Source organism: Perca fluviatilis, chromosome 16, assembly GCF_010015445.1.
Source record: "Perca fluviatilis chromosome 16, GENO_Pfluv_1.0, whole genome shotgun sequence".
NCBI lineage: Eukaryota > Metazoa > Chordata > Actinopteri > Perciformes > Percidae > Perca > Perca fluviatilis.
In genome coordinates, this window is record NC_053127.1 from 17097555 (window position 1) to 17124385 (window position 26831).

General features: G+C 39.9%; 1 protein-coding gene across 1 annotated transcript; it reads left to right on the forward strand.

The window, feature by feature from the left end:
• Nucleotides 1-13312: 13312 nt before the first annotated feature.
• Nucleotides 13313-24260, forward strand: LOC120544081 (beta-2 adrenergic receptor-like). Its single transcript, XM_039777622.1, has 4 exons — nucleotides 13313-13561; nucleotides 19518-19677; nucleotides 19807-20098; nucleotides 22936-24260. Exons 2-4 carry the CDS (start codon nucleotides 19521-19523, stop codon nucleotides 23978-23980), a joined length of 1494 nt encoding a protein of 497 aa, XP_039633556.1. The 5' UTR covers nucleotides 13313-13561; nucleotides 19518-19520; the 3' UTR covers nucleotides 23981-24260.
• The last annotated feature ends 2571 nt before the right edge of the window (nucleotides 24261-26831 follow it).

A 26831-nucleotide genomic window follows, 5' to 3' on the forward strand; every position in this document is an offset into this window, starting at 1 on the left:
ACGTCGACCAGCGTAGCGTGTGCAGTGCAAGCGTAGGGTTCTGTTCCCAAAACCCATTTAAAACAGAATTCTAAGATAACCGACCACCACTCAAGGTGTTTAGTTAAAATTAAACAATCAAAAATATTGAATGGAGATCTGAGAAAAATTTTAAAAAAAAGTTTTGACTGCCAAACAGTTTATCATTAACTGTAATTTGAATAGCTCCAAAGAAGATTAAAACCTCTCAGAAGTCCAGTCTTCTGGACCGATAGGTGTGTAATGGGTACTGAAGGCCTCAAAAATGTGTATTTTAATCTTTTTTGGTTCTGGTTTTACAGATATTTATGTTACATTATTACACTTTTTTTAAAACATGTTTTCATGAGATTTTTCACAGGTGGATAAATAGATACAAAAAGACGGAATAGACCACAGTTAAGCAAAGTCAGCCACGGTGGCTACAATAAGCCAATCTGTAGCTACTAATAGGGAGGCCTATGTGTCTAATTTGGGGGCTTGTGGGTTTCACATGTTAATTTTTGGAGAGTAGGCTATTATATCTTGGTTCTAGGGGTTCTTATGAGTAAAAAAAAACATGTCTCCATTTTTTCTTGAAGGTTTTAGTGACCCTAATCAAAGGTCAAATTCAGAAAAGGTCAAATTCGGTGTTTTGTCCATAAACCTCACATTTCTGGTATTACAGTATAGGTTTTGTTGCCAAAAAGCAAAGATATTCTACAAGGTAGTGTGCAAAAGTGGACCACATAAACAATACAACATTATAAAACATTTTTGGGCTGATGATTGATCTCTTTAGCAAGAAATTGTGCATAAAATGTTCAAAATTGTCCGCTAAAATAAAATAATACTTCAATATCAATACTATCAATTCATGCCTATTAGTGGGCTTGAGTGTAGGCCTAGCCTGCTCTGCCAGTTCTTGTCTACACCCATTCAGAGCACAAAGTGCAGAGATCTCTGTTAAATCAAATTGAATAGACATTGATGATAGCTGTTATCGGTTTTGCTTTCTTAGTCATAGTGCTCTGCTCTTCATGGTTGGTGATATTAGTGACCTTCTAGCCTTCTACATTTAAGCAAGCACACTTTCATAGTAGGGATGTAACGATTACTGTTGTAACGGTAAAAATGTTGAAGATAACAATTACCATTTTCATTTAACCAAACCAAGAAGGTAATTGTTATAGATGGAATGGCAGTAGTATAGGAAATGGGAAAACCACCATGGATCACAATGTATGCTCAATGGGCTGAACACTTCATAGTCATACTGGACAGAAAAACCAAAGAGCATAGTGAGATCCATGTAGTGTTTGATCGCTATGATCTCCCATCTTCACTGATGATGGCCACATGGGAGAGACGGCAAGGTGGCAAGCAATCAACTGCTTACCATGTGGCAGACAGCACACCAGTGGGGAAAGTGTCTGCAAAGTAGTTCTTATCAAGTACCAGCACCAAAGATGAGCTGACTGTCTACTTTGCCAGGAAAGCTCTTCAGCACTTTGAGGGAAAACCAAAGGGTTTCATTGTCACTTCAAGGCAAGATGTCCTCTCAAACTGTATGTGCGCCATCTCCACAGCTCACAAGAAGAGGCTGATACAAGGATAATTCTGCACAATCTGGATGCTGTACGAAGAGGGGCAACAAAACTCTACATAGAGTCCCCTGATACTGATGTGTTAATTCTTGTAATTTGACGGTACCATCAGCTATGCAAAGACACCTACTTCATCACTGGTGTTGGTAACAAGAAAAGCTGTGTCCAGACACTGAGAGAAACATGGAAGCATTTGTTTGCCAGCTGTATGAGCCTGGGTACCACTCTGACAGACCTCAGTGAAGTCAGGTGGAGGCTATTCACAAAAAAACAGCTAGAAGCTCAGAGCATGGATGGGAGGCCGAGGGAGATCAACTGGTGCCAGTAACAACACAAGATCTCCCTGCTCTAGCCACCATAACAAATTTAATCAAATGTGGCTGCAAGAAGACAAATTGCATGTCACACTGTTCTTGCAGATCTCAGAATATGAACTGTTCTGAGATATGCCTGTATGTAGCAGATGAAGAAGTTTATGGAAATGTCAGCCAGGGAAATATGGAGGGGATTGATGATGAAGAAGATGGAGATGATTTGCTTTAAAGTAGTCGTAGGTAAGAACTGTTTCATAGGCATCAAAACTAGCGTTTTTCTGATAATTGTGGTTGTTGTTATTGTTGCTGTTTGTAAGTTAATACTTAGATATTGTTGATGCAAAGATTAAGCTACATGTCAAAAAACTGCAAGATTCAAGGCCAGAAATTAAGTCACCTTAAATGTATTATTATTATTATTATTATTATTATTATTATTATTATTTGTACTTACAAAATCCAATGTAATGTTCCATTTTAAGCCTTGAGACATTTAAAAAAAGGATATTCTGTATTCTGAAAATTCAGTATAATAATAATAAATACATTCATACTGTTGAAACTAACTGTTTTGTGAACTTTATTCAACATAGCCAGTGATTGAGGCGAAATTTCTGGTGTTAATTACAGTGAAATATACAATTTCAGAAAAATAGGGTTGTAACAGTTAAAAAAAATTGAGACATAATTTTTCTCCATGTTCAATGATCCCTGAAGACAGTCCAACCACTCTCCAAAAATTAACATTTCAAACCCACAAAAACCACATAGGCCCCCTTGCTATACATAAAAACACCAGAGGGTGGCAGTACAAGTTAAGACAATATTGATGCAAAACAGAGCACTGGAGGGTGTGGAGGTGTTTTATTGAGTCCTATTACAGTAGTGAAATGTCAGAACAGAAACCAGATAACATAATTAGCTCAAAACTGTCCACCAAGATGCAAGAGGATGATACACCAGGATGCCAAGATCCACAAGATGCATTCTGGGTAATGTAGCGGTTTCACTAGCATTAGAAATGAATGCTTTTGTGTCTTAACATGAACTGTAATCCACCCGAATATTTAAATGCAATATTTAGTATACTCTGATAAATGTAATTACTTAAAATCATATGCATTTTCTGACACAAGTCAATCCAGTCCAAACAATATGCCTTTTTTTTTTAAATAAACTGACATCATATTGATTTTTCTTTATTTATATATATATATATATATATATATAGCCAACAACAGCCACAACAACAGCCACACACACAAAAACATTTTTATATTACCTTTAAAAGTCTGTCCTGGCTCCTGGCTCACGTCCCTGTTATTTAAAACAATGTGCAGGACACTTCCTGCAAACACTGGCAAGCCACTGAAACTTCCTCACATCTCCTGCTGATGTTTCTGCACAAGGAGGGAAATGTTTAAGAACAAGTTTACTGAACACAAGTCTGTGGTGTGTGTCATGGCTTTTCTTGCAAACACCAGATACAGCGGACGTTTGATTACTTCAGGAAGCTCCCAGCAGTTATTCTGTGGCCTATTTCTGCCTTTTAGATGTGCTTTCAGAATCACAGAGCTCCAGGTCTTCGCTGATCAATCGGAAGTCGACTGGGGTCAGAAAAACAATCACTTGGTTACTTGGTTTGTGTGTCAGTGGGGATGTTCAGGTGTGATTAATGACCTATTGTCAAGCCTGTCTGCCAATTTCAAAGCACTAAGGACACAATGGGGTGTTCCTTCTGTTTTAAATCACATAAGGCCTTGTTGGAGTTTTAAATACTTCATAAAACTGCAGCCATTTTTTTGTGATTAAGTAAGATAGGTCATTGATTTCCACCGTTTAAAAGCCTTTGTGTTATAGCATTACAGTCGTATTATGTTTTTAAAGATGAAATACAGAGGATCAGAGGTCTGTTGTCTGTAAAAGATGAAGTAACATTGTTGCTGGGCAGACCACATGCAGCTTATGGGGAAGTTTAGAAAATATAGTTCATGTCTATACAAATTATCTGAGGAAAAATAATGGCAGCAACCATATACTGCACTTTATCTGACAGTGTTTTGGTGAAATGAGACACAGATGTAAGTTGAGAATTTAGTGAAGCTATTAATATCAGTAAATCATTTGCACATTCAGTTTGAGATGTTCATATACTGTAACATCAGGATGGGAGCCTCCACTTGTCTCAATGTCACATTTTATATCGTACACTACCAGGTAAGATGTTACACATCATGAAGAGGGCGCTGCAGTTTCAGTTCAAACAGTTAAATCATTGGGGGGTTAATGGGCAAATAGAGAACTGACAAAAGTAGAGCCTGAGAGGGGAGTAAGTAGTCACATCCTCTTGGACAGGAAGTAACAGGCTTTATAGGAAATGTGGCACAACACCAGCCTATAAATACCACTGCAGTGAGATCAAGAGAGAAGTATTTGGCTCTAAGTGGCTAACTTTTACTGTGTGGCATTTGGTGATGAGCAGTGTAAAGAGGGTGTTAAGAGTTTTTGCTGAAAGACAATGCGGATAAGAGCTGTGAAGTTGAACCAAGACAGTAAAGTTTCGGGCTACAAAACTAAAACGATGAGTTAAAAAATCTCGGTAGAGCTAAGCGGAAGCTGCAAAGTCATGAGCAGAGGTGTCAAGTAATGAAGTACAAATACTTCGTTACCTTACTTAAGTAGTAATTTTGGGTATCTATACTTGACTGGAGTAATTACTTTACAGCAGACTCCTTACATTTTCAAGCAATTACCTGTACTTTCTACTCCTTACATTTAAAAAATAGCCTCGTTACTCCTCTATTTCAGTTCGGCTTGTTTTCATTCCGGCTTGTCATGGTTCAAAAAAACACACACACACAAAAAACTATCCAAATAAATCGCGCCATCCGGATAGAGTGAATTTGATTTTGGTTGGATGATAAGTATAAACATATACCATTCCGACACCCTATTGGTTTGTACGCGATCCATCACAGACCCGATGCTAATACGGCACCGGTGCCTTAACGACCGTTATCTTCCGGACCGAATAGCAACACGGATTTCGGTGCCTTATTTGGTGCTACTTAAATGCCTGCGCTTCTCTCTGATGCTCCGAAAACGGACGTTAGAGGGAACTGAAACATCGCAGCTGGAGTGAACACGGTTAAAATGCTGACAGCTAAACGGTGTAAAAGTGAGTCTGTATTTCGCTGGAAAGGATTGTAACACCAGACTGTAGCTGCCGTTGTCTGAAAAACACAGAAGAGATGTGTCACCTTTTTTAGCTCTTCCGAGTTTGCAGGTATGATTTTAATATAAAATTACAGTCATTATGGCCTTTAGAATTTTTTTTTTTGGGGAGGTGGGGTAGTGCACTATAGGCTCCTGTGGGGCGGGCTAAGCTTTTGTCCTTAATGGCATTTTTTCCCCCTTACATTACTTTTACTTTTATACTTTAAAGGAACACGCCGACTTATTGGGAATTTAGCTTATTCACCGTAACCCCCAGAGTTAGACAAGTCGATACATACCCTTCTCATCTCCGTGCATGATGTAAGGCTGTCTGAAGGTTCCAGCCGCATCAAGCCAGCACAGAACAGGCAGGTGACTGGTTCCAGTAATCCTACTGCGCCGAATAAGTGACAAAATAATGCCAACATGTTCCTATTTACATGTTGTGATTTGTAGAGTCACAGCGTGTACAAAAAACAACGTAACATGAGACACAGCCGTCTTCTAACCGTATACAAACCGGGAACTATATTGTCAGGCGGAAGAATATAGTACTTGGGCGGAGTGATTTCACTCTTTTCGACTGGATGTCCGTTACCTTCCGCTTTTTTTGTGTTGGAATTTTAAACTCTGGTCGATTTATGAGGACTGTGGTTAACTGCTCCTCAGATCTCTGCAGGGTAAATCCAGACAGCTAGCTAGACTATCTGTCCAATCTGAGTTTTCTGTTGAACGACTAAAACAACCTTTGAACGTGCACATGTTCCACCCAAACAAGTTCCTTCCCGAGGCTATTTTGCTGTGACACCGGGCCTGCTGCCGGTGCTTAGCACCGCCCATGACGATTGTGATTAGTTTAAAGAAATGTCAATAAACCAGAGCACATTTTTCTCCAATCCCGGAATGCTGCGTGGACTAAGCGAGACTACAAGGAGGAGACTCTTCTCCCATTTGGAGACTACATTTCAGTCCTGTTTTAAGTTAGAAAGGTCCTGGTACACATTGTGTGTGTTTGTAGGTTTATCAGAAAGGAAATGGGACATGGGGAAGGTGAGGTCACTGTCATTGTGTGTGTTTATGTGTGTGAGTGTATGTGATTATAATCACCGATACCTCCCATGAATAAGGGGTCATAAGTGGGCCCTTTGTATGTCAGGGTCCTGTGCTTTAAAGTGAAATGTATTGTTGATAAATCAGAATCTAGAGGTCAAAGGTCACAGTCCACACCAAAAACTTAAACATATTCATGTTCTTTCTCTAAATAAAAGATACACCGCACCTCATGTCCACAGATCTTTAGATACATGATTTACAATACATTTCCTCTCACTTTGTTCCAAAATACATCAAGTTGTGTGTTATTCCCATGTACGGATGGTGTTATCTTTCACATTGGAAGAAATAAAATAATCTCAGTCAGCCATTTTTGGTAAGGATAACAATGTGATGATTACACACAACCTTTATCTGCAAAGACACAAGAGACAAATAATTAAACTCAGAACAGCCGAAACAACTCATATTCTGTCTTTAAATATTATGGCACCAAAGTTTTCTGTTATAGTAGGTTAGAATACCTCAACATCTCTCCAAGCTGCTGCTCCTCGCTCTCTCACATCGGTCAAACCTGAGTGTGGAGCCAGTTGGTTCACAGCTTTGGTTCGAATCCAAAGTAGTTGAAGCAGCTGTGTTTGATCAGACAAGAATTCTCTGAGCCTTCAGGGTACAATAAAATAAATATCATCGTGGGTATCTCAGTTTAAGGTTGGAGATGATTTTTTTTTAAATGGGAGACCTACATTTCAAACTGGGGACATGGAGATAGACGTGGGTATTTACCAGACAGGGAGGTCTGAAAAAACAGTCCCTGTTTAGTTGCATTATAAGGAAAGTTAGGATGTGCAGCTTGACTTATAGTAGGGATAAAAAGTCAGCTTTCCACAGGAAGTTAACATGGTGAGTGATGAGACAGTGGATGCTAGTATGTAAATGTTCTCCCCTGAAATCCTCGAAGACATCAACATCAGCTACATGCAAATATATTTTTTAAATCTATGAAGCTGTAGGCCAGGGGTCACCAACACGGTGCCCGCGGGCACCAGGTAGCCCCCAAGGACCACATGAGTAGCCCTAGGCCTGTTCGAAAAATTTAAATAGAATATTGATATTATCTGTTTCCCACCTTGTTAAGTCATTGTTGATAATTATTGTGAGAAATCATTAACATGATCAGTGTCTTCACATAGATGAGTGTCATTAATCATTAATAATCATATATAACTAAAGGCAAACTGAGCACATTTGTTATTTCAGAAGAGTGTATCAAACTGGTAGCCCTTCGTATGACTCAATAGCCATGAAGTAGCTCTCAGTTTCTAAAAGGTTGGTGACCCCTGCTGTAGGCTATCATGAAAGAAACATTCACAGAATAAAAAACAGCCACTTCCATACCTGTTGAGATGCTAAATGGTGATATTCAACAAACATTTGATGCATCTGATGATCCTGAAGAGGTGAAAAACTGTTTGTTTTTAAATGGTACTTCAAAGGGGTTGACAAATGGCACAAGTGGGAAAAAGGGATGCGGGTATCAGCACAGGATGAGTGAGGAAAATAAGGACCGATGAAAGATGAGCAGCAGAGTTCAAGAGTTACCCAAGAGGGAGACAACCAAAGAAAAGAAGCAGAGAGAGTGATGAGTGAGGAGAGGAGGCGGAGGGGGGTTATTAACGAGAAGGGAGGGACATGAAAGAAAAGACAGCAATGAGGGAAGCGAGAAAAAGAGAGGGTGAGTGACGGAAAGGTGCTGACTGGCGTGTTTATCTTTCTGCTGAAATGACTTGTCCCTGATATGTGAGAACTTTCATTTTGCCTGTCCTAACTTGTCAACACCCACACAAACACTACACAGATAGTGTATGTACTGAAAAAGTCACTTGTATGATGACTGCAAAGTGATTAAAATTAGGGTCATTGTCTCTATCATTTTATCGTGACCCTGAATTTTTCTCGTCACCCTTCCAATCGTTCACATGTGTCAAAACAGCTGTCTCAGCCAGGTAGAGGTGACACTGGGGCTGCAAGAATACATAAACAACACATCACGCATTCCACTCATATGATATGTGCTACAGCAAAGCCCCATTAAAGTCTGAAACAGCTCATCTATATCACATTAAAACATGACAGTTTAACTTCAAAATTTACCTTATTATTTCCAGCTACCTTTTTCGCAAATGTCATGCAAATTCTGAAAAAGAAAACACTATGCAACATCCTACATGTATACGTTTTTAACCCCCAAAAATTCTGTTTGGTAGAACGTATGTGTAAGAAAACTACAACAAAACTCAGATGCCAGTCAACGATGCAACTACATTTGCACATCGACTATGATCTTATTTGGGTCATGGTATTCTCCTAATCCTGCTCATCCTTGTCCATGTACTGTAGCCATTGTCCGATCTTGGTAAAGGAAAGATAAGGGGTAAAATCTAGACTAGTTGGTGCTGGATATAGAAGCAGGAAACAGTACAGTATGGTCTGAGTGGTCCAGATGCAGGATATACTAAACAGACTGGGCCTCTTTTAGCAGAACAAATATGCTGCACCAAAACCCTGCAGAGGCTTGGGGTGTTGTTGTTTTTTCTTTCTTCCTTATGGATGTTCACTGAAAATGAGAGAACTAACTACTGTTGCATTATTCTGCTACCGATGCATTCCTTTGCGCAGTATGTGTGAATTGTTTTCGACGCACTGACAAATAGTGTCAGGTAAAAACAAATGTGGCTTGACAGACAATTTGTTCTGCTCTTTAACATGTTCTGGTGATGACAAAATCTTGTGAAAAAATGTATGCTGTAATACTGCAGCTGAAAACACATCTTATCATGCAGCTTATCAGTACATTTTAGCTCCACGATTCTTGTGTGAACATAACTGCATTATAAACTGGTCCCACCATGTAAGGAAGCCACTCAATACAGAGCAGTCTGTTATTTTTCAGTTTCACTGGAAATTGGATTCAGAGGAAAGTAACAGAGAAGATTAGGGGAGGAAATCTACCAAAAAAAGACCTTGAGATAGACTCACACTGGCAAGCTAACAGAACCAAACTGCCTCAACATCCTCATTTTCCCCTCACTGCCATCTCACAGTAATTTTACTTGACTAATAATTATCAGTCAAGGAAAATTAGTATGAGACTGGTAAACAAACTGGGGCTTGGCTTGTGTTGTACCATATGATCCCTTCACATGGAATTCATGAGGTTGTATTTTAAGTAGTTGAAATCCTGTTTAAGTGCGATGTAGAAACACTGTTGCTAGGTGGCTGACAACAAAAGACAATGTTGACTTTATCTTTTAGAAAATGGTGAATTTTGTACTGTTGATTTTTTAGTTCAAAGATATTTTATTAACATGAAAAGAAAAGGAAAATAATTCAGTATATATATATGTGTATATAGCTGTAGTTGCTATGAGCAGATATTGTATTGCAAGAAGTGATATCGTAGGGAAAACAAATGAAAGACATTAGCCGTGTGTCCATAAACCTATTTTGATGCACATTTTGAAGTATCGCATTAGCAAAGCTGAATGGAAATGGCAAACTTCCTCAATTTTGCAAGAACGTTTTTATGTTCGCATGAGGTGGTTTTTGCCTTTGTTAAAAAATAGGTATGTGATGCACTTAATGGGATATGGAAACGTTTTTGCGGAATAAGTTCTGAGCGAACATTTAACTCACATGATTGATCATCTGTTTCGCTGTTGACGTCTTCGGGATATTCCCATAACGTGTCTTAGCCTCTGGACTACTGGAAAACTTGCCAAACTGAAACAAATTCCTGAAGAGCTCTCGCCATCTTTTCTCTCATAGATGGGTTAGATGGCCAAGGCGACTTGTTTTTAATGCTACTGTGTTTACTGGCCATGCGTAAAGCAACAAGATGCCAAAGTATGTCACAACTCTGCAGAACTTTCTATATACAAAGTCATGAATACCAAATCGAGGGTCACTCAAATGGACCAAGGATGATGGCTATGCAGGGATGCAGGGTATTGAGAGCTGGGTTTCCGGGTTGAACAACATGTTTCCTTAAAACGGTATGAATAGGTCTGCAACAGGCTTTAAAGTATGTTTTCTCTCTTTGGTGGGTGTGTCTATGGTTTAGTGGCTATGTCACAGGTGATATCCAATCAGCAGAGACGTGTATGTAAACTCATGGCAATAAAAAGGCGGTGCGCTTGCGCACACAGCAGGGTGTTCAACGCACAACTGTATGAGTTTAAACAAAACAGTTTGCTACGTTTTGTCAGGGCTGGATGTGCCCTAGATAAAACAGCTGAAAAAGAGCGACTTTGAAACCGCAAATTATAGACAAGAATGAGCTCTGTGTAGGAGCAGAGTTATGGTTTCAAGGGATGGATACTTTAGGAGTTAGAAGGTGTGGCAGGTAGAGGAGGATGTGGAGAGAGAGAGAGAGAGGAAGGGATAGTACAAGGACAGGAAAAGGTGCGGAGAGGAATGTGTTGGGGCTAGACAGACAGGAGGATATGGCCATACTGACTGCAATATGTGTCTTTTCCCATAGGAAGACAAACAGGGAGAGAACATCTAAAGTAGAGAGAGGTTGAAACAAGAGGCATACAACTTTTTGCTTGTATTATCTCACTAGATATGCCACCACTTGGTTTTTGCTCTTTATTTGGTTTCCTCTGCGGGCATAAAGTCCTTTGAATGAACTGCTTGCTGGCTCTGCAGCTTGCACTTGCATGAGCAGCATGACTGTTCCCCGCCAGAATAATGACTGCACATCAGCCGGGTGGTCAAAACATAATTGACTCAGGCATTAAAGATGAATCGCAGTGCTCAAATGATCACACAGAGTGTTATCACTAATCAGTTCTTTTGGCCACATGGATGTTGCTCTTGGCTTCTTGACAAACTTGCCCCATAAAGAAGTCATGACAAGCAAAGAGAAGATGTAAGGAGGAGCATGAGAAGAATGAACTTGAAAGAAAGAGAAAAGAGGGACGGTGTGAAGCTCTCATTGTGGTTAAAGTGTTTCCTTTTTGCTGAAAAAAGCACACAGTGTGACTGAGGTGACAACAACAACAACAACAAAACATGAAAAAAACACATCAAATAAATGTGCTTTCTCTCTGAACATGAATACTCACTGAAACTATTCAGTTGGACATTTGGCAAAGTGGAGAATCTAATGATGCATCACATGGATGGCAGGCTGTATCCTGCAGAAATATACCGTGACTTCTCTCCTCTAACATTACGTACATAAAGTTGTGCTTGTTTCTCCTTTATGAACTTGTATTGAACTCTAACAAACATTTAACATTATTAATAAAGGAGAGTACTGATTAAGCAGCATGAATGCATGCTTTGTGATGGGGTTGATAAAATGCTGCCAAACTGCTGGCATGCTGGTTTCAGACTGTTTAACTGTACCGCATGCGGGTCATGTGTGGGAGGATTTAGTTGTTGATGTGAAGATTATCATCAGCATAAAGCAGACAAAACACTGCGTTCAATTAAACATGAAAAAAAGGTTTAGCTCAATTAAAAATATAATTCAGCTAAAAAGAAAATGTATTAAAGAAAAGATAAACTTATCCTGAATGGGGATACTGTTGATGTGTAACTTACTGAGAAAGCTTATTTGTTGCTCTAGCTGTCTGTATGGTGTCTTCTTGACTTCTGTCTGTATAGTTCAGCCTGTACTAATGTCTTGTTGTTTCCTGTTGCTCTGGTCTAAAATCATTTGGCCAAAGGACTACAGTTGAATATTAGCTGGCTGGCTTACACTGGCACATTTACAGAAATGTTAATTAATATGTCCTTTATACAATAAAGAATAAGAATAAGAATATTAACAACTTATTAATAATTGAATAAACTGTGGAGCAGTGTGGTTCAGTGCAGTTAAACCCAACTTAAGCTAAAGTAAAACTACACGTGGGTTGTCGAGTAGCTGTTAAGCTGTCTGAGCTTACATCAACTGCAAACCTGATACAGAAGTAATGTAAAGCAAATATCATAAAACTAATAAGAATATAAAATCATATTAATCATGCAAAACACTATTTTATTTGCAGCGCTTGCTTTTAACACTGCAAAGTCACCGGCATTGTGTACGATGGCAGCGACCTCACCTTATGTCATATTTAATATATCCAGATCAATACAGATATACTTATTTCTTTGTTTAAAGACAAAGAAATGCGCCATTTCAATGAGGTCCTCCATGCCATTGTATGCAATCCAGAAGCTTTTTAATTTACAGTGCCTTTTTAATACTTATGAATCCAAATATCGAGTCACGCAATCTCCAATACCTATTCTCGTTCAGCTGTCTGTTAGCATGATAGTTAACACCAGGGCCATTTCTTTTTGGGAAATAAAAATCTAAATAGTTTTATATTTGTGTTAGTTACAGTGTATATTTTTGTTTCCCCTGATTACCAAGACTTGGGAGGACAATTTTCTGAAGCCAAAAGTTTTCATCATTATTGTTCTTTGTGTGATTCCAATACATTTCTGTGAGATTCAATTTCCTTTAGTTTTTTATAACAATTTATACATTCATGTGACATCCCTGCAGCATACATATCCTGATAAAAAAAGTATGTCTATTACTTGATTGTGCATAACAGGGTTGAGGTTATACAACATCAAGGAAACCAGGCCAACCAAAGATAGGAAAAAAAATGGTTTAGACCTCAGAGGGTAACAATAAATGCAACAGTGTATTGTATGTAGTCTCTCAGAAAGATATAGTGAAGCATATGAAAACTTTATAGGACTTTAAAGTTGTTATTATGTTTTAAACTGCTCAACTACAGCAGCACAGCTCCACAGCAGCCAAAAACCAAAGTGTGTTGTTTTACATGTATACTGCAGCTCCAATGTGTGAATGTAAAGTAGGGTGGTGCTGAGAAAGACCTCAGGAAACCTGACCTAAATAAATAAAGCTTAAAAACCTAATGTTTCCCAGAGAGAAGTGGGTGCTGTTGAGCTGTCAGTACAATGCAGACATGCAATATACACCAAAAGCCAATCCTTGTCCTCTGATAGGCTACTGTCCTGCTATGATGTCATGAGGGCTTGCTTATAAAAAGGGTGACAGGCTCAGCTGCTTCAAAAGGGCAAGTGTGGTCGAGGGCTGAAAGAGTGTGTTTATACATGTAGGCCTATGGGAAAGAGACAGCAAGGCAGAGTGTCCGTGTGTGTGTGTGTGTGTGTGTGTGTGTGTCAACCACAAAATCTAATTTTCATAACGCAGTAGAAGGGGAAGAGAGACCAAAGCTGCTGACTAACACATTATAATGATACTTTGTGTTGTGGATTTAAAGGCGTTTGGATTATCAAACTACTGGATTGTAAAGCACAGGACAGACCCTGGAGGTAGGACAACTATGTTATGTCTGGTTTTTGTACATATACTTCATGCATACACAGTGTTCTCATGTGTGCATGCATACTGTATGTAGGCCTATATTTCAAAAACACCTACTCCTGATGACACTGAGGCTATTTTAAGAGCCAAGTGTCTACTGGTTCGAACATTTTAGAATTGTTAAAGCATTCAAATTATTTAATGTTATTAAACCATTTCAAATATTTTTACACTGTAAAAGGTGCAGATTTTGTACTAATTTTAACAATGGTGAGTTAAAAGTTAGTGTTAAATTAAGTTGTTATTGAGGTCTAATGACAAATTTGAAGCTTTTCTACCATGTGGTCAGAGAATACATTTACTGCATGTGTTGAAAGTAGTAGTATGAAACATTTAAAAAGCATCTTTCTGATATTCTTTTCTTTATTCTAACAGTTGCCACACAAACAAGACCTCTGACCAAACGTAATTTTGCAGAGATAAGTCAGAATTAGTTTTGAGTGTTAGTTTCTCAGATTCAGTGAACCGAAATCAGCTTTCATTTTTAACATATACGGTTTAGTTTATGAGGACAGCAACATGTTTTATGGCTCAGTTGTTATTAGAGCATGTGCTTCTCTCTCTTCCCTCATAGTTTGGTCTATGCTGTCATCAATTTATTCTAAGAAGCACTGCAAAAGCTGGGTGTTCTGTGTGCATATGTATTTTTGTGTTTGCAGGTGCACTTGTTTCGGTGTGTTCATGCATGTACTATTATGTGTATTTTTTGTATGTTTAAGTGCTCACTATAATTACACCACCAAGGTATATTACTTAAATATTGGGGTATTTATGTCATAGAAAATCTTGTGTAAATGTGTTTGATTAGTGTGTGTGTGTGTGTGTGTGTGTGTGTGTGTGTGTGTGTGTGTGTGTGTGTGTGTGTGTGTGTGTGTGTGTGTGTGTGTGTGTAGTCTAATGTATTGTAGTGGGTATACTGTACTGTATATATATTAGCCAGAATATGCCCTTGGGGGAGGGGGGGCCAACGACTTAATTTCCTACATTGACACACTTTTATGCACCAATTTACAGTGAAAATACCTTTATTTAGCCCATGTGAAGAAGAAAAACACAGATGACAATTCAAAATATATAAAAAATATAATGGAAAGTATGTTGTTGCGTGTCCTTGGGCATTTTTAAGTGGGTTTATGGAAATCCTGGAGTTTTCTTAGTGGGTATACTGCGTATACCTGCGTATCACGTAGACACCTGTGTGTGTGTGTGTGTTTGTGTGTGTGTGTTAAACAGCTCAGGTAGGTTGAAGAGCAGATTGAGCAGAGCTTCTTTTGCAAGCTTGATTATGTAATAGTGAAGGTAGCCGCCCAGATTATTGATCTTATCAATGGGGTCAGTGAACGAGGCACCATAAAAGGGTAATCATTGTAAAGTGTGAAAGGTCAGCAGCTTTAAGCTTTATGAAGGAAGCAACAAGTGCACTAAACATTTGACAAGCATGATTAAAAGACTAAATCAGTCCTTTAGTTATATTGCCTAGAATTGGATTGCGTGCGGTGCATTTTCATCTGTCAGGGGCAGACACTGTGCCGTGCTTCATTAATTACAAAACATCCTCCTAAGCATCAGTAATGGAATTTTTTTAAATTAGTCTTCCAGCAGACCCATCATTTGCCCCACACTCTGGCACCTCTTTATTCTCTAAATGGAAATGTGTTAAATTGAGGACATTTTAAGAATGATGACAGATTGTCACACAAACTGGCTGCTGTGGACGGCAGACAGTATGATTGACAGCATACTAACACTGACACATAATATGTGCGGTATTACCACATGTAATGACACTGTAAGGCTTTTGAAAACTTGTCATAAAAAAAATAATCTCGTCATGGTCCACCCTCGCATTTTGAAATGCATCCCAAAATTCAACACTTTGCTCATTGACCACGGGAGAACTGGGTAAACACTTGTGAATCAATGTGTCTTTTTCCAGCTGGCGTTACCATGTGTTGTGAGTGTTTGGATTGTATTTGAATAAAGCCTACGCACATAGATCCATGCGTACATCCAGTTTACCAAACAAACAATGGAGGTAGTCTGATGTAAAAAGCATAAACCGTACATGATGTTCCCTTTTAGAAGAGCAACCACAAAAATAAATACACTGCCACCTACTAGGAAACAAATAGGTAGAATGCAGATTAGACAATAAGCAGCTACTGTGGGACGACTTATCATCCTAAACATTTGCTTACTTCACAGTACTTACAGTACTATCCCCCGACTGTCAAGATGAACAGTCAGAGTAGTAAACAGGGATCAGCAGGTGTCGGCTGTCAAAACATTCCTGTAAAAGAGCCTTCACGCACAGCTAACCTGCCCTGTATGATTAAAAGTTAAATAAATGTATTCAGAATCCTTTACTTACTGTAAGTAAAATTACTAATACCACACTGTAAAAATACTCTGTTACAAGCACAAGTCCTGCATTGGAAGTGTTACTTGAAGTGCGTAGTTTCTGTCTCCCCCATGAGGAATTCTAAGTAATGACAAAACTGTTGGTGCATCCGCATGATACAAGCCTTCCGTGATCACGCACCCCCACCCCTCCTCCACGCAGTTGCTAGTGGCGAAGGAGGACACGGAGGATTAAAATAACATGATGGACTCTTCAGAAGAGGTAATTATCTTCGTTCAAGTTCCTGCACGTGAAAGTCACCGGACGACTCAATCTTCTGAACATAGCCATACTGAGAAATACGGAGAGAGTTATGTGGAGCTGATAGTATTATTAGCTTTGTATCAACTTATTTGGCTTGAATGTAACGGATGTTGATTAATATCAAAAAGTTACGCACTAAAGCTTTAAGTAAAAGTCTGTAAGTATCATCAGGAAAATGTACTTAAAATATTAAAAGTAAAAGTACTCAATGCAGAAAAATCCTCACATTTTAGAAACTGGAAATGATCCAAACAGTTCTGTCAATCAACTAAGTGTTTAATTGGCTAATCATTTCAGCTAGACTTGTAGGCTAAAGCTGTCAGATGAATGTAGTGGAGTAAAAAGAACAATATTTCTCTCTAAAATGTAGTGGAGTAAAAGTAGAAAGTGGCATGAAAAGAAAAGACTCAAGTCAAGTACAAGTACCTTAAATTTGTACTTAAGTACAGTGCTTGAGTTAATGTACTTAGTTACAGTATATACCACCACTGTCGCTTTGTGCAGCTACATTCACATATAACATACTGTATATCTTCTCACTGCAATACATGTCCAACTCTTCCATAGCAAAAAGATGCAATAAGACAGTTTATGCATTGCCTGTTCTTGTTCTGCCAATGTTGATGCTGCTGCTCTTTTGCTAATACCACTGCATACACTGGTGTAGCTCGTATAGCATTTCACAAGCATCTATCATCCCAGCATACACCTGTAGGTTTGGCTTGCAGGAAGTGATTAGGTCAGAGAGCCGAGAAGCCGAATGTAAACGGGGACCTTTCTGCATGTCATCCCTCCTCTCACTCCCCTCATTTCCCTTTGGTATCCATTATCATAAAAAAGGCCCAAAATACTTTTAAAAACTAACTAATAATTTGTACACCGTGAAGTGACTGAAAAACTGGGGTAAATGGTAAGCTGGACATGAGAAATGTATATGCTTCGACATCATAGCAGGACAAAATGCTGATTTCACAAATAAGTTAACACTGGGGGAGCAAAACTCAAATGTATGCAGACCGCTGAACATGGTGAACTCATTATGACACCAAGGGAGATGTAACTTCCTCTGTGAAAGAGCACATTATGTTCATCACCTTTGCACGGAAGGAAACTCTCACCAGCTGACCTTTGATCCTCTGAAAGGCTTTATTCAAAAATATTGCTCCAATTTAAATGCAATTTGGCATGTTGTTCAGCAAAAAAAAAGATCTCTTGATATACAAGTAGTGTAATTTTATTTAGATTTATACCACATCACGCATTGTCTCTGAGAAGCAACAGGCCCCAAGCAGAAACGTGCAAGGAAATGTGTAAAGACCCGCCTGGGGCTCTCCTGGTAAAGTTTGCGCATTATGTATTAAGGCTGAGTCCTTACTGGGAAGTCTGGGTTCGATTCCAGCCTGGACCCGTTGCTGCATGTCATCCCCCCCTCTCTCCCTCTCATACAGTGCCTTGCGAAAGTATTCGGCCCCCTTGAACGTTTCGACCTTTTGCCACATTTCAGGCCTCAAACATAAAGATATAAAACTGTAATGTTTTGTGAAGAATCAACAACAAGTGGGTCCCAATTATGAAGTGGAACGAAATTCATTGGCTATTTCAAACTTTTTTAACAAATAAAAAACTGAAAAAGTGGGCGTGCAAAATTATTCAGCCCCTTTACTTTCAGTGCAGCAAACTCTCTCCAGAAGTTCAGTGAGGATCTCTGAATGATCCAATGTTGACCTAAATGACTAATGATGATAAATCCAGCTGTGTGTAATCAAGTCTCCGTATAAATGCACCTGCTCTGTGATAGTCTCAGAGGTCCGTGTAAAGCGCAGAGAGCATCATGAAGAACAAGGAACACACCAGGCAGGTCCGAGATACTGTTGTGGAGAAGTTTAAAGCCGGATTTGGATACAAAAAGATTTCCCAAGCTTTAAATATCCCAAGGAGCACTGTGCAAGCGATAATATTGAAATGGAAGGAGTATCAGACCACTGCAAATCTACGAAGACCCGGCCGTCCCTCTAAACTTTCAGCTCATACAAGGAGAAGACTGATCAGAGATGCAGCCAAGAGGCCCATGATCACTCTGGATGAACTGCAGAGACCTACAGCTGAGGTGGGAGACTCTGTCCATAGGACAACAATCAGTCGTATACTGCACAAATCTGGCCTTTATGGAAGAGTGGCAAGAAGAAAGCCATTTCTTAACGATATCCATAAAAAGTGTCGTTTAAAGTTTGCCACAAGCCACCTGGGAGACACACCAAACATGTGGAAGAAGGTGCTCTGGTCAGATGAAACCAAAATCGAACTTTTTGGCAACAATGCAAAACGTTATGTTTGGCGTAAAAGCAACACAGCTCATCACCCTGAACACACCATCCCCACTGTCAAACATGGTGGTGGCAGCATCATGGTTTGGGCCTGCTTTTCTTCAGCAGGGACAGGGAAGATGGTTAAAATTGATGGGAAGATGGATGGAGCCAAATACAGGACCATTCTGGAAGAAAACCTGATGGAGTCTGCAAAAGACCTGAGACTGGGACGGAGATTTGTCTTCCAACAAGACAATGATCCAAAACATAAAGCAAAATCTACAATGGAATGGTTCACAAATAAACATATCCAGGTGTTAGAATGGCCAAGTCAAAGTCCAGACCTGAATCCAATCGAGAATCTGTGGAAAGAACTGAAAACTGCTGTTCACAAACGCTCTCCATCCAACCTCACTGAGCTCGAGCTGTTTTGCAAGGAGGAATGGGCAAAAATGTCAGTCTCTCGATGTGCAAAACTGATAGAGACATACCCCAAGCGACTTACAGCTGTAATCGCAGCAAAAGGTGGCGCTACAAATTATTAACTTAAGGGGGCTGAATAATTTTGCACGCCCAATATTTCAGTTTTTTATTTGTTTAAAAGGTTTGAAATATCCAATAAATTTCGTTCCACTTCATTATTGTGTCCCACTTGTTGTTGATTCTTCACAAAAAATTACAGTTTTATATCTTTATGTTTGAGGCCTGAAATGTGGCAAAAGGTCGAAAAGTTCAAGGGGGCCGAATACTTTCGCAAGGCACTGTATGTTTCCTGTCTCTCTCCAAGCTATTCCTATCCAATAAAGCAAAAATGCTGAAAAATATCTTTTAAAAAGAAGAAAGATTCAAAACCTGAACTGGACCCTGCACTACACTTTCTAACGCTGTCTTAATCCATTATGAATTGTGTTGTTCTGTGTGTTTTGATTATAGATCATGGTACAAGTGAGTACCATCCAGCCTGTCTCAGTACTGGCTAACCAATCGCAGTACAACAACTCCTCCCTGGGCTCTGAAGGGCCAGGGTACAGTGATGTGGAGTTTGTGCTGCTGGGTGTTACAATGGCTATTCTGGTTCTGGCCATAGTTTTTGGTAAGTTATTAAAAATGTCACATTTCAATTAGTTGATGGTTTGTTGGATTAATTGATTGAATCATCAAAACTATTATTTTTTAGAACTTTTTGTTACAATACTCTGAATCTATCTTTTCTTCTGTCCAGGTAACGTGATGGTGATTACAGCCATCCTGCGCTTCCAGAGGCTCCAGACAGTCACCAACTTTTTCATTGCCTCGCTGGCTGTGGCTGACCTTATCATGGGTTTGGTTGTGGTCCCCTTTGGCTCCAGCCACATCCTGCTGGGATACTGGCAGTTTGGAAACTTCATGTGTGAATTCTGGACAGCAACTGACGTGCTGTGTGTGACGGCCAGCATCGAAACCCTGTGTGTGATTGCTCTGGACCGCTACCTCGCCATCACCTCGCCGCTCCGCTACCCTACGCTACTCACCAGGTATGTGACTAAGACATTTATCTAAGTTTAGAAACTTTAAATCAAAAGTGATTCTTACTAAGGCTACATTTAAATTGCCACGTTTCGTTTTTTAAGTGGAGTTTTGAGCCAAAAGTGATTTCTGTGCACAAGAGTGTTTTTTAGCTCCAGTAGAAGAACTACTCTCCATTTAAACTAACATGCCCAAACCGTATATCTCATAAACATTCTCGTATACTGGGCATGTGCGTGCCGGGGTAACGTTTGTAGCTTAGTCTCAAAGAAGAGACGTCATGACCCAATCAGGCGTAGAAACTTTGGCGTCAGTGTCTGTGTTTCCCAAGGGGGTAAGCGAGCATCTGGAAAGCGTAGCTCCTATGGCGCCATTTTGATGCTAACAAGCACTTACCCACATTTTTCCGAGTGAAAACGCCATCATTCACGTCACTTCCTGTGGGAATCAGAGGTGGGAAACTCGGGCTAGATTTTGCTAGCCGAGTTTCCCAGTTGGTGACGCGTTGTTGACAACTGACGTTTGACGGAGGCGACTTTGTTTCACTGAACATATTTCAATGACAATAAACTGTTTATTGTGGACAAATGCCTCTGCCTAGAAACATACACAGACATAACATGTTTCAAATTATTCATAAATAGGCCCATTTATAAAAAAACAACACCTTATCCGTGTCCTTTCCCGTTCATTGTCCTGCAGATAACATATAAGAAAACAGCAGCAAATCTTTTGTTAGTGGCCTCCATGTTTTCACACACCTGATGCTCTAGGCTACAACCAACCGTTGGTGGCAGTCATGCAACAAGTTGTTATGCCAAACGCCAATATAACAGAAGAAGAAGAACACACATCCTGACCATGTGAACAGTGGCAGTCGGAAAAACAACGTAATCACGGGGGCGGTCTCTGTTATTCCCAAGCGGCATGAACGCAGCATTAATCTTCAAGCTCAGTTGGAGGCTGCGCAGTAACGCTCAGCGCTCACCGGAAAAGTGCTTCTAATATCCTTCACTAGTCTCAGTCCAGCGCAACGGGAACTGTTGGTCCATTCTATATACTGTCTATGTTGTTTCCAAAGGTCTCTGTTTGCGAACGTTGAGACTGCAACACAACCCCGCAGATTCCAAACCAAAACGGGGTCAGAAGTGTTTTCAAATTTCTCCGGGTTACGGGCTCTGAAACGCCAGAGCAGTGTGAATGTGACGTGTAAACGTAGCAGAGGTTTCCATTTTTAAACCAAAACATAGGAATGTAAATGTAGCCTAAGTAATTCAAAGAGAGGAATGCTGCTGCTACACCAACTTCTATATGTTCAACCTATTAATCAGTGTGGTTACAGTATATCCTCCTTCCTACAGATTTAGTCCTCTAAAAAATTGGTCCCAAAATAGGATCTATTTATTTTTCCAGTAGAAGGCCTTTCTTTATTAAATAAGTACAACTTAAAGGGGAACTGCTCAGATTTTACACATCAAAGTCTAAGGGCCCTATCTTGCACTCAGCGCAATTGCCTTTGTACACCGACGCATGTATCATTCCTATTTTGCACCTGACGCACAGCGGACTTTTCCCTCCACAGACGCACGTCGGTAAATTAGGGAATGTATTTGCGCTCCCAGGGGCGGTTCAGCGAAAAGAGGAGGCGTGTTCCGGCGCAAACGTTACTTTGTGCTATTCTGCAGTTTCAGAAAACAATTCTGCCACTGACCAGGAAAAACCTAGTCTAAAGTCAGTGGCGCTAGTCTAAAGTCAGTAGCGCGTTATTCAGATGCTATTTTAGGGCGCATGCTTGGCCATAATGTAGCGTGTGCACAACGCGCATACACTTCTCTCATCTAAATGGATGCAGCAGTTCCCATTTTTGAAAACCATACATAATTACAAAGGAAAATATTACTGAAAATGCGCTTCATGTGTTTGGATAGATCAGGAGGCACTTACAGTCCTCAAAAAGTCGCAGCATTCTTTGTGGCTTGTTGTGTTTTATAGAACATTTCCATGAATCATGGATGTGTTGATGACATAAATGAGGAAATATTAGAGGACTTAAGGAGACGTGATGTTGAACTACGGTGGGATTGGACACTCCGGCGGAATCTGGTCCGGGAGTAATGCGCGATGCGCTCCTGATGGAGCGGGTGGACGGAGATGGAGTGGGGGGAGGAGGAAGGGGCACAACAGGTGCAGGTGGTGCGTTTGGAGGCCCACGCTCCATTGCTGCAGCAATCCTCTCCAGACTTGAGGAGATGCGCCCGAGTGGCCGCAGCAACATCGCCACCCAGCGAAGACGGGCATTTATTACTTTGCCGCATCTCGCATCGGCAGCTCCTGCTGGCGTGCACCAGGCAAATCCGCCGTCATAATAGCAATCCGCCATGGAACAAGCGCCCTGCTCTTAAAGGGAATGTGAGATGACGCTCTGATTGGATATTTTCACTTTACGCCCAAACCACACCTAGCTACTTCAGACCAACCCATTTTAGATTTGCGTCGGGCGCAAGAGTCATTTATCCCGCCGGTATAATAGCAACAGCGCCCGAGATCCGCCCACAAAGCTACTTGCGTTTTGCGTTTCATACTTGCGTTTCAGATCGTTAAAATAGGGCCCTAAGTCTATTTACAGGTCTTGAGGACTACTACGGCATATGTGCAAAAAGTTATATGAAGCCTTTTGTGGTTCCAGAGAGAGCTGCGGAAAATATGATATGATGATTTTAGAGCACCTTTATTCCATTTTTGGACAGCCAGCATAAATCAATATCCCTCGCCTGTCTGTGTTTTATTCATCTGTGCACAATATTCTTCACCTGTGTGCACTCTCTTTTCTCCTGCTGTTGACCAGGGGCCGGGCCTTTGCAGTGGTCCTCGGGGTTTGGGCAGTGGCCTCCCTCATCTCCTTCCTGCCCATTCATCTGAAGTTGTGGGTGTCTGATAAAGAGGAAGCTCGCAACTGCTTGGAGGATGAGTCCTGTTGTGATTTCAACACCAATATGGCATACGCTGTGTCTTCCTCAATTGTGTCCTTCTACCTGCCGCTGTTGGTGATGATTTTCCTGTACACCCGGGTCTTCCAGGAGGCTCAGAAACAGCTGGAGAAGATCAGAGGGAGGGAGAGGCACTTCTATAACTTGCATTACACTGCACAGCTGACTCCTGATAATAGTCCAGCAATGAGTAAACTCAGGGCAGGAACTGAGGTCGGAGAACAAGCAGGAGAGGACAGACTAAACATGCAGAAAACAGGAGGTATAGACACTGGTAAGGAGGAAAAGTTTGGAGAGAGTAGAGCAAGGACAGAGAAAGCGGAAGGAAAACACTCCGCAGCAAAGCGTCTTAAGTTCTGTCTGAAGGAGCACAAGGCTGTAAAAACTCTGGGGATCATCATGGGAACCTTCACGTTGTGTTGGCTACCTTTCTTCATCCTCAACATCCTCATGACCTTCCTCAACTTGGGTGATATTAAGCTGCTCTTCAAACTCCTCAACTGGCTAGGATACTCCAACTCTGCCTTCAACCCGCTTATCTACTGCCGCAGCCCCGACTTCAGGCACTCCTTTCAGGAGATTCTCTGTTTGAAGGGCAAATGGGGGAGGCAGAGAGGGAGGAGAGGATGGGGATGGTGCAGGGACAGAGATTGTACCTCCAGGCCTCCAGTTAGGACGAATGGGAACTCAGACCTGAATGGTGTCACGGGGGTGGATGTTCAGCAGAGCTCAGGGGGGAAGGGCAGTTTGGAGAGCTCTATTCAGGATTGCTCACTAACTCTGGCTCCTCTGAATTCTTGCTGTGAGCAGGTTATAGATATAGCTCCTGGTTCCCTGACAAACTGGCAGGATAACAGTTCTGCTAATGGGAGTTGTAAGGAAAGTCTGGCTTCTATTGCTTGACCAATTAGGATATGACTTTACATTGTGTGTGCATTGTCGTGTTCTTAACATCAATTTGATGTAGCTCAAAATGTTTGTCTTGGGTTGAGAATGACTCAACTTTATGGTCTTTTTTAGCTTGTAGTGTTCTTTAATATTCTGTGTATTTCAGTTAATGTTACTGAGGTTTTACTTGTGGTCACTGTTCTTCTTTGCTGCTGCAGTTTTCCTAAAACAGCTACACAAGTAAACCATTTTCAGCAGTATGTGTCAGCATTAAAAAAGATCTGACTTAAACCTTGAAGTGAATTTTTTTTAATTTTTTTCAAAGCATCGTAACACAACTTATTGAGACACTATAAGGCTGAATTACTGGTGAACACAATGCAAAAGTGAACAAAATGTACAGCCTCAAAAATAATAATAATCAGACTAGGAAGACTGCAAAGTTAAACTAAACAGGCTTCACCAAATTGTTACTTACATCAGGGCTATTTTTAGAAGATGTCTTTTTTTATTTTGCCCCCCTCTATTTATACCAAATGGATAAAAGAAAGGTGATGTTATAATGGACTGCTTATGAATTAGTTACTACTGAAATACAGGACAAATAGGAGTAAAATATTTATACAGTTAACAAGTGAAAAGGTTTTAATGACTGCTCGATGATTACATTCCAAAATGCTGCTTTATTTAAAGCCGTCAAATAGGAAAAATCAAGATGTTGCTGTTGCTTAGTGTAGTAGTAGTGTAGAAAAATGAGCACAAGCTTGAAAAGGCAAAGCCTGCACTCCATCTTCTCACAACTACAGTTAAAGCCATCACGCAAAGATATTGTAGCACCAACTGCTTACCACCAATGGTAAAAGATTCAGAATGTATCAAACAACATCTGTGGTATCATAGTTGTGACTGTGTAGCAGTGTAACAATTTTGTAAAAACAATTTAAATCTTGTATTCATTTTCTACATAAACCCGCCACATTTGCATTGCTAATAAGCTTGTTTACCAACAACAAAGTTGCATATCCAGCAAAAACCATAGAGCAGAGATTAAATAATATATTTTGTTTGCCCTCTAGCTAAAAAGTCTTATTTAAAACAGAGGGTTTTATTTGAGACTTATATAATAACCTTTAACTGTTAGATTTTTGATTTTCATTCCTGATAAACCTCACAGCTGGTCCAAAATCATTTACTGGTGTGTATTTGTGTATCGGATAAATATTTGATACCCAAACTTGTGACTATAACTTTCTCTCTTTGAGTTTTCTTTCTTCATCACGCGTTTACTGGAACTATTTTCGCTCTCTTTTGATACAACATCAGCATCTACCCACGCTTTGCTTTTATCCTGTCAGCTTTAGCTCTCTGTTGTAGTAAGAACATTGTAGTCTGTCAGACAGAGCTGAAGAGATACTTTTCATGCAGTAGGATCTGTTTTTATATATGGTTATTTTTATATATAGGTATATATATGGGTATGAGGACGGAATACGCTCCTGTGGGTCGTATTTCCTGCCACCGCTAAGGGCGCTAATTTATGAAACGCTCCTATGGGTCGTATTACAGCGTAGGAATAAACAACCTATCGTTGTATGGTTTAGAGGACTTGTTGGGAAAAGCTGTTGTTGGCAATGGAAATCTTAGGCCTTAGGCACCGTAACACATACATACTCACAGAGGTGTAAACAGTTTGTATATATATATAAGTGATGAGGTCAGGAACTGAAGAGTTTTACATTGTTTGTTATACTGTAAAAACATTCGGACAGAACACAATAAACAGTAATATGAATATTATTGTATGTGTGTGTACGTGTGTGTGTAGAATCAGATTATTATTATACTCAAATTACAAATAATATCCTCTAGATTTAACCTGAACAAGGTATTAAGGGTCAATAATTGGTAAATATGATCAGAACTTATGTCTGTCTGTCTATACTTATGTATATATGTTTTGTACACTTGTGATGTTATTTGTAGCTACTACTATATTTGTAATTTACTGTAATGTGTACAGGACTCTGTATGAGGGGCCATCTGGGACAATATTGACAATTACCTCACATACATACAAGTGAAATGTTCTCACACACTCTACTGAAATGCTTTCATTTGCATTAGTGAAAAATTATACTCTCACATACTATACTGAAACCTCACACACACACAACTGAAACGATTTGGGCGCCTGGATAGCTGGTAGAGCGGGTGCCCATAAATAGAGGTTTACTCCTCCGACCTGCGGCCCTTTGCTGCATGTCATTCCCCCTCTCTCTCCCCTTTCATATCTTCAGCTGTCCTATAGAAATGAAGGCCTAAAAATGCCCCAAAAATAATCTTTACATTTTTTTTTTTTAAACCCAACTGAAATGATTTCATAAACACTATTGAAACGCGCTCATAAACACATATGAAACTGCCTCATAAACACTACTGAAACGCTCTCATAAACACTATTGAAACGCTCTGACACACAATATGGAAACGCTCTCATATACACTATTGAAAGTGAAGTCCCATTTCCGTCGTGTATATGAGAGCTTTTCAGTATATTATGTGAGAGTATAATTTTACACTAGTGTGTATGAAAGCATTTCAGTAGAAAGCATTTTACTTGCTTGTGCGTGAGGTAATTGTGAATTTATTTTTTTTGAAAGTCAATAATTTATCTGGTTCTCAAAAAAAGAACAAAATAGTTGTTTTACGTAATGTGTTTTTGTATAATGTTAATACATGTGGAGTGATTAAATAATCAGCACTAAAACACGAGTCTAAACTACAACTTCAGGTGTGTAGTTTTTAACCGGAGGAGTGGATCCTATTTTCTACCTCCATCAGACTCTCATGAATGTAATCTCTTCTC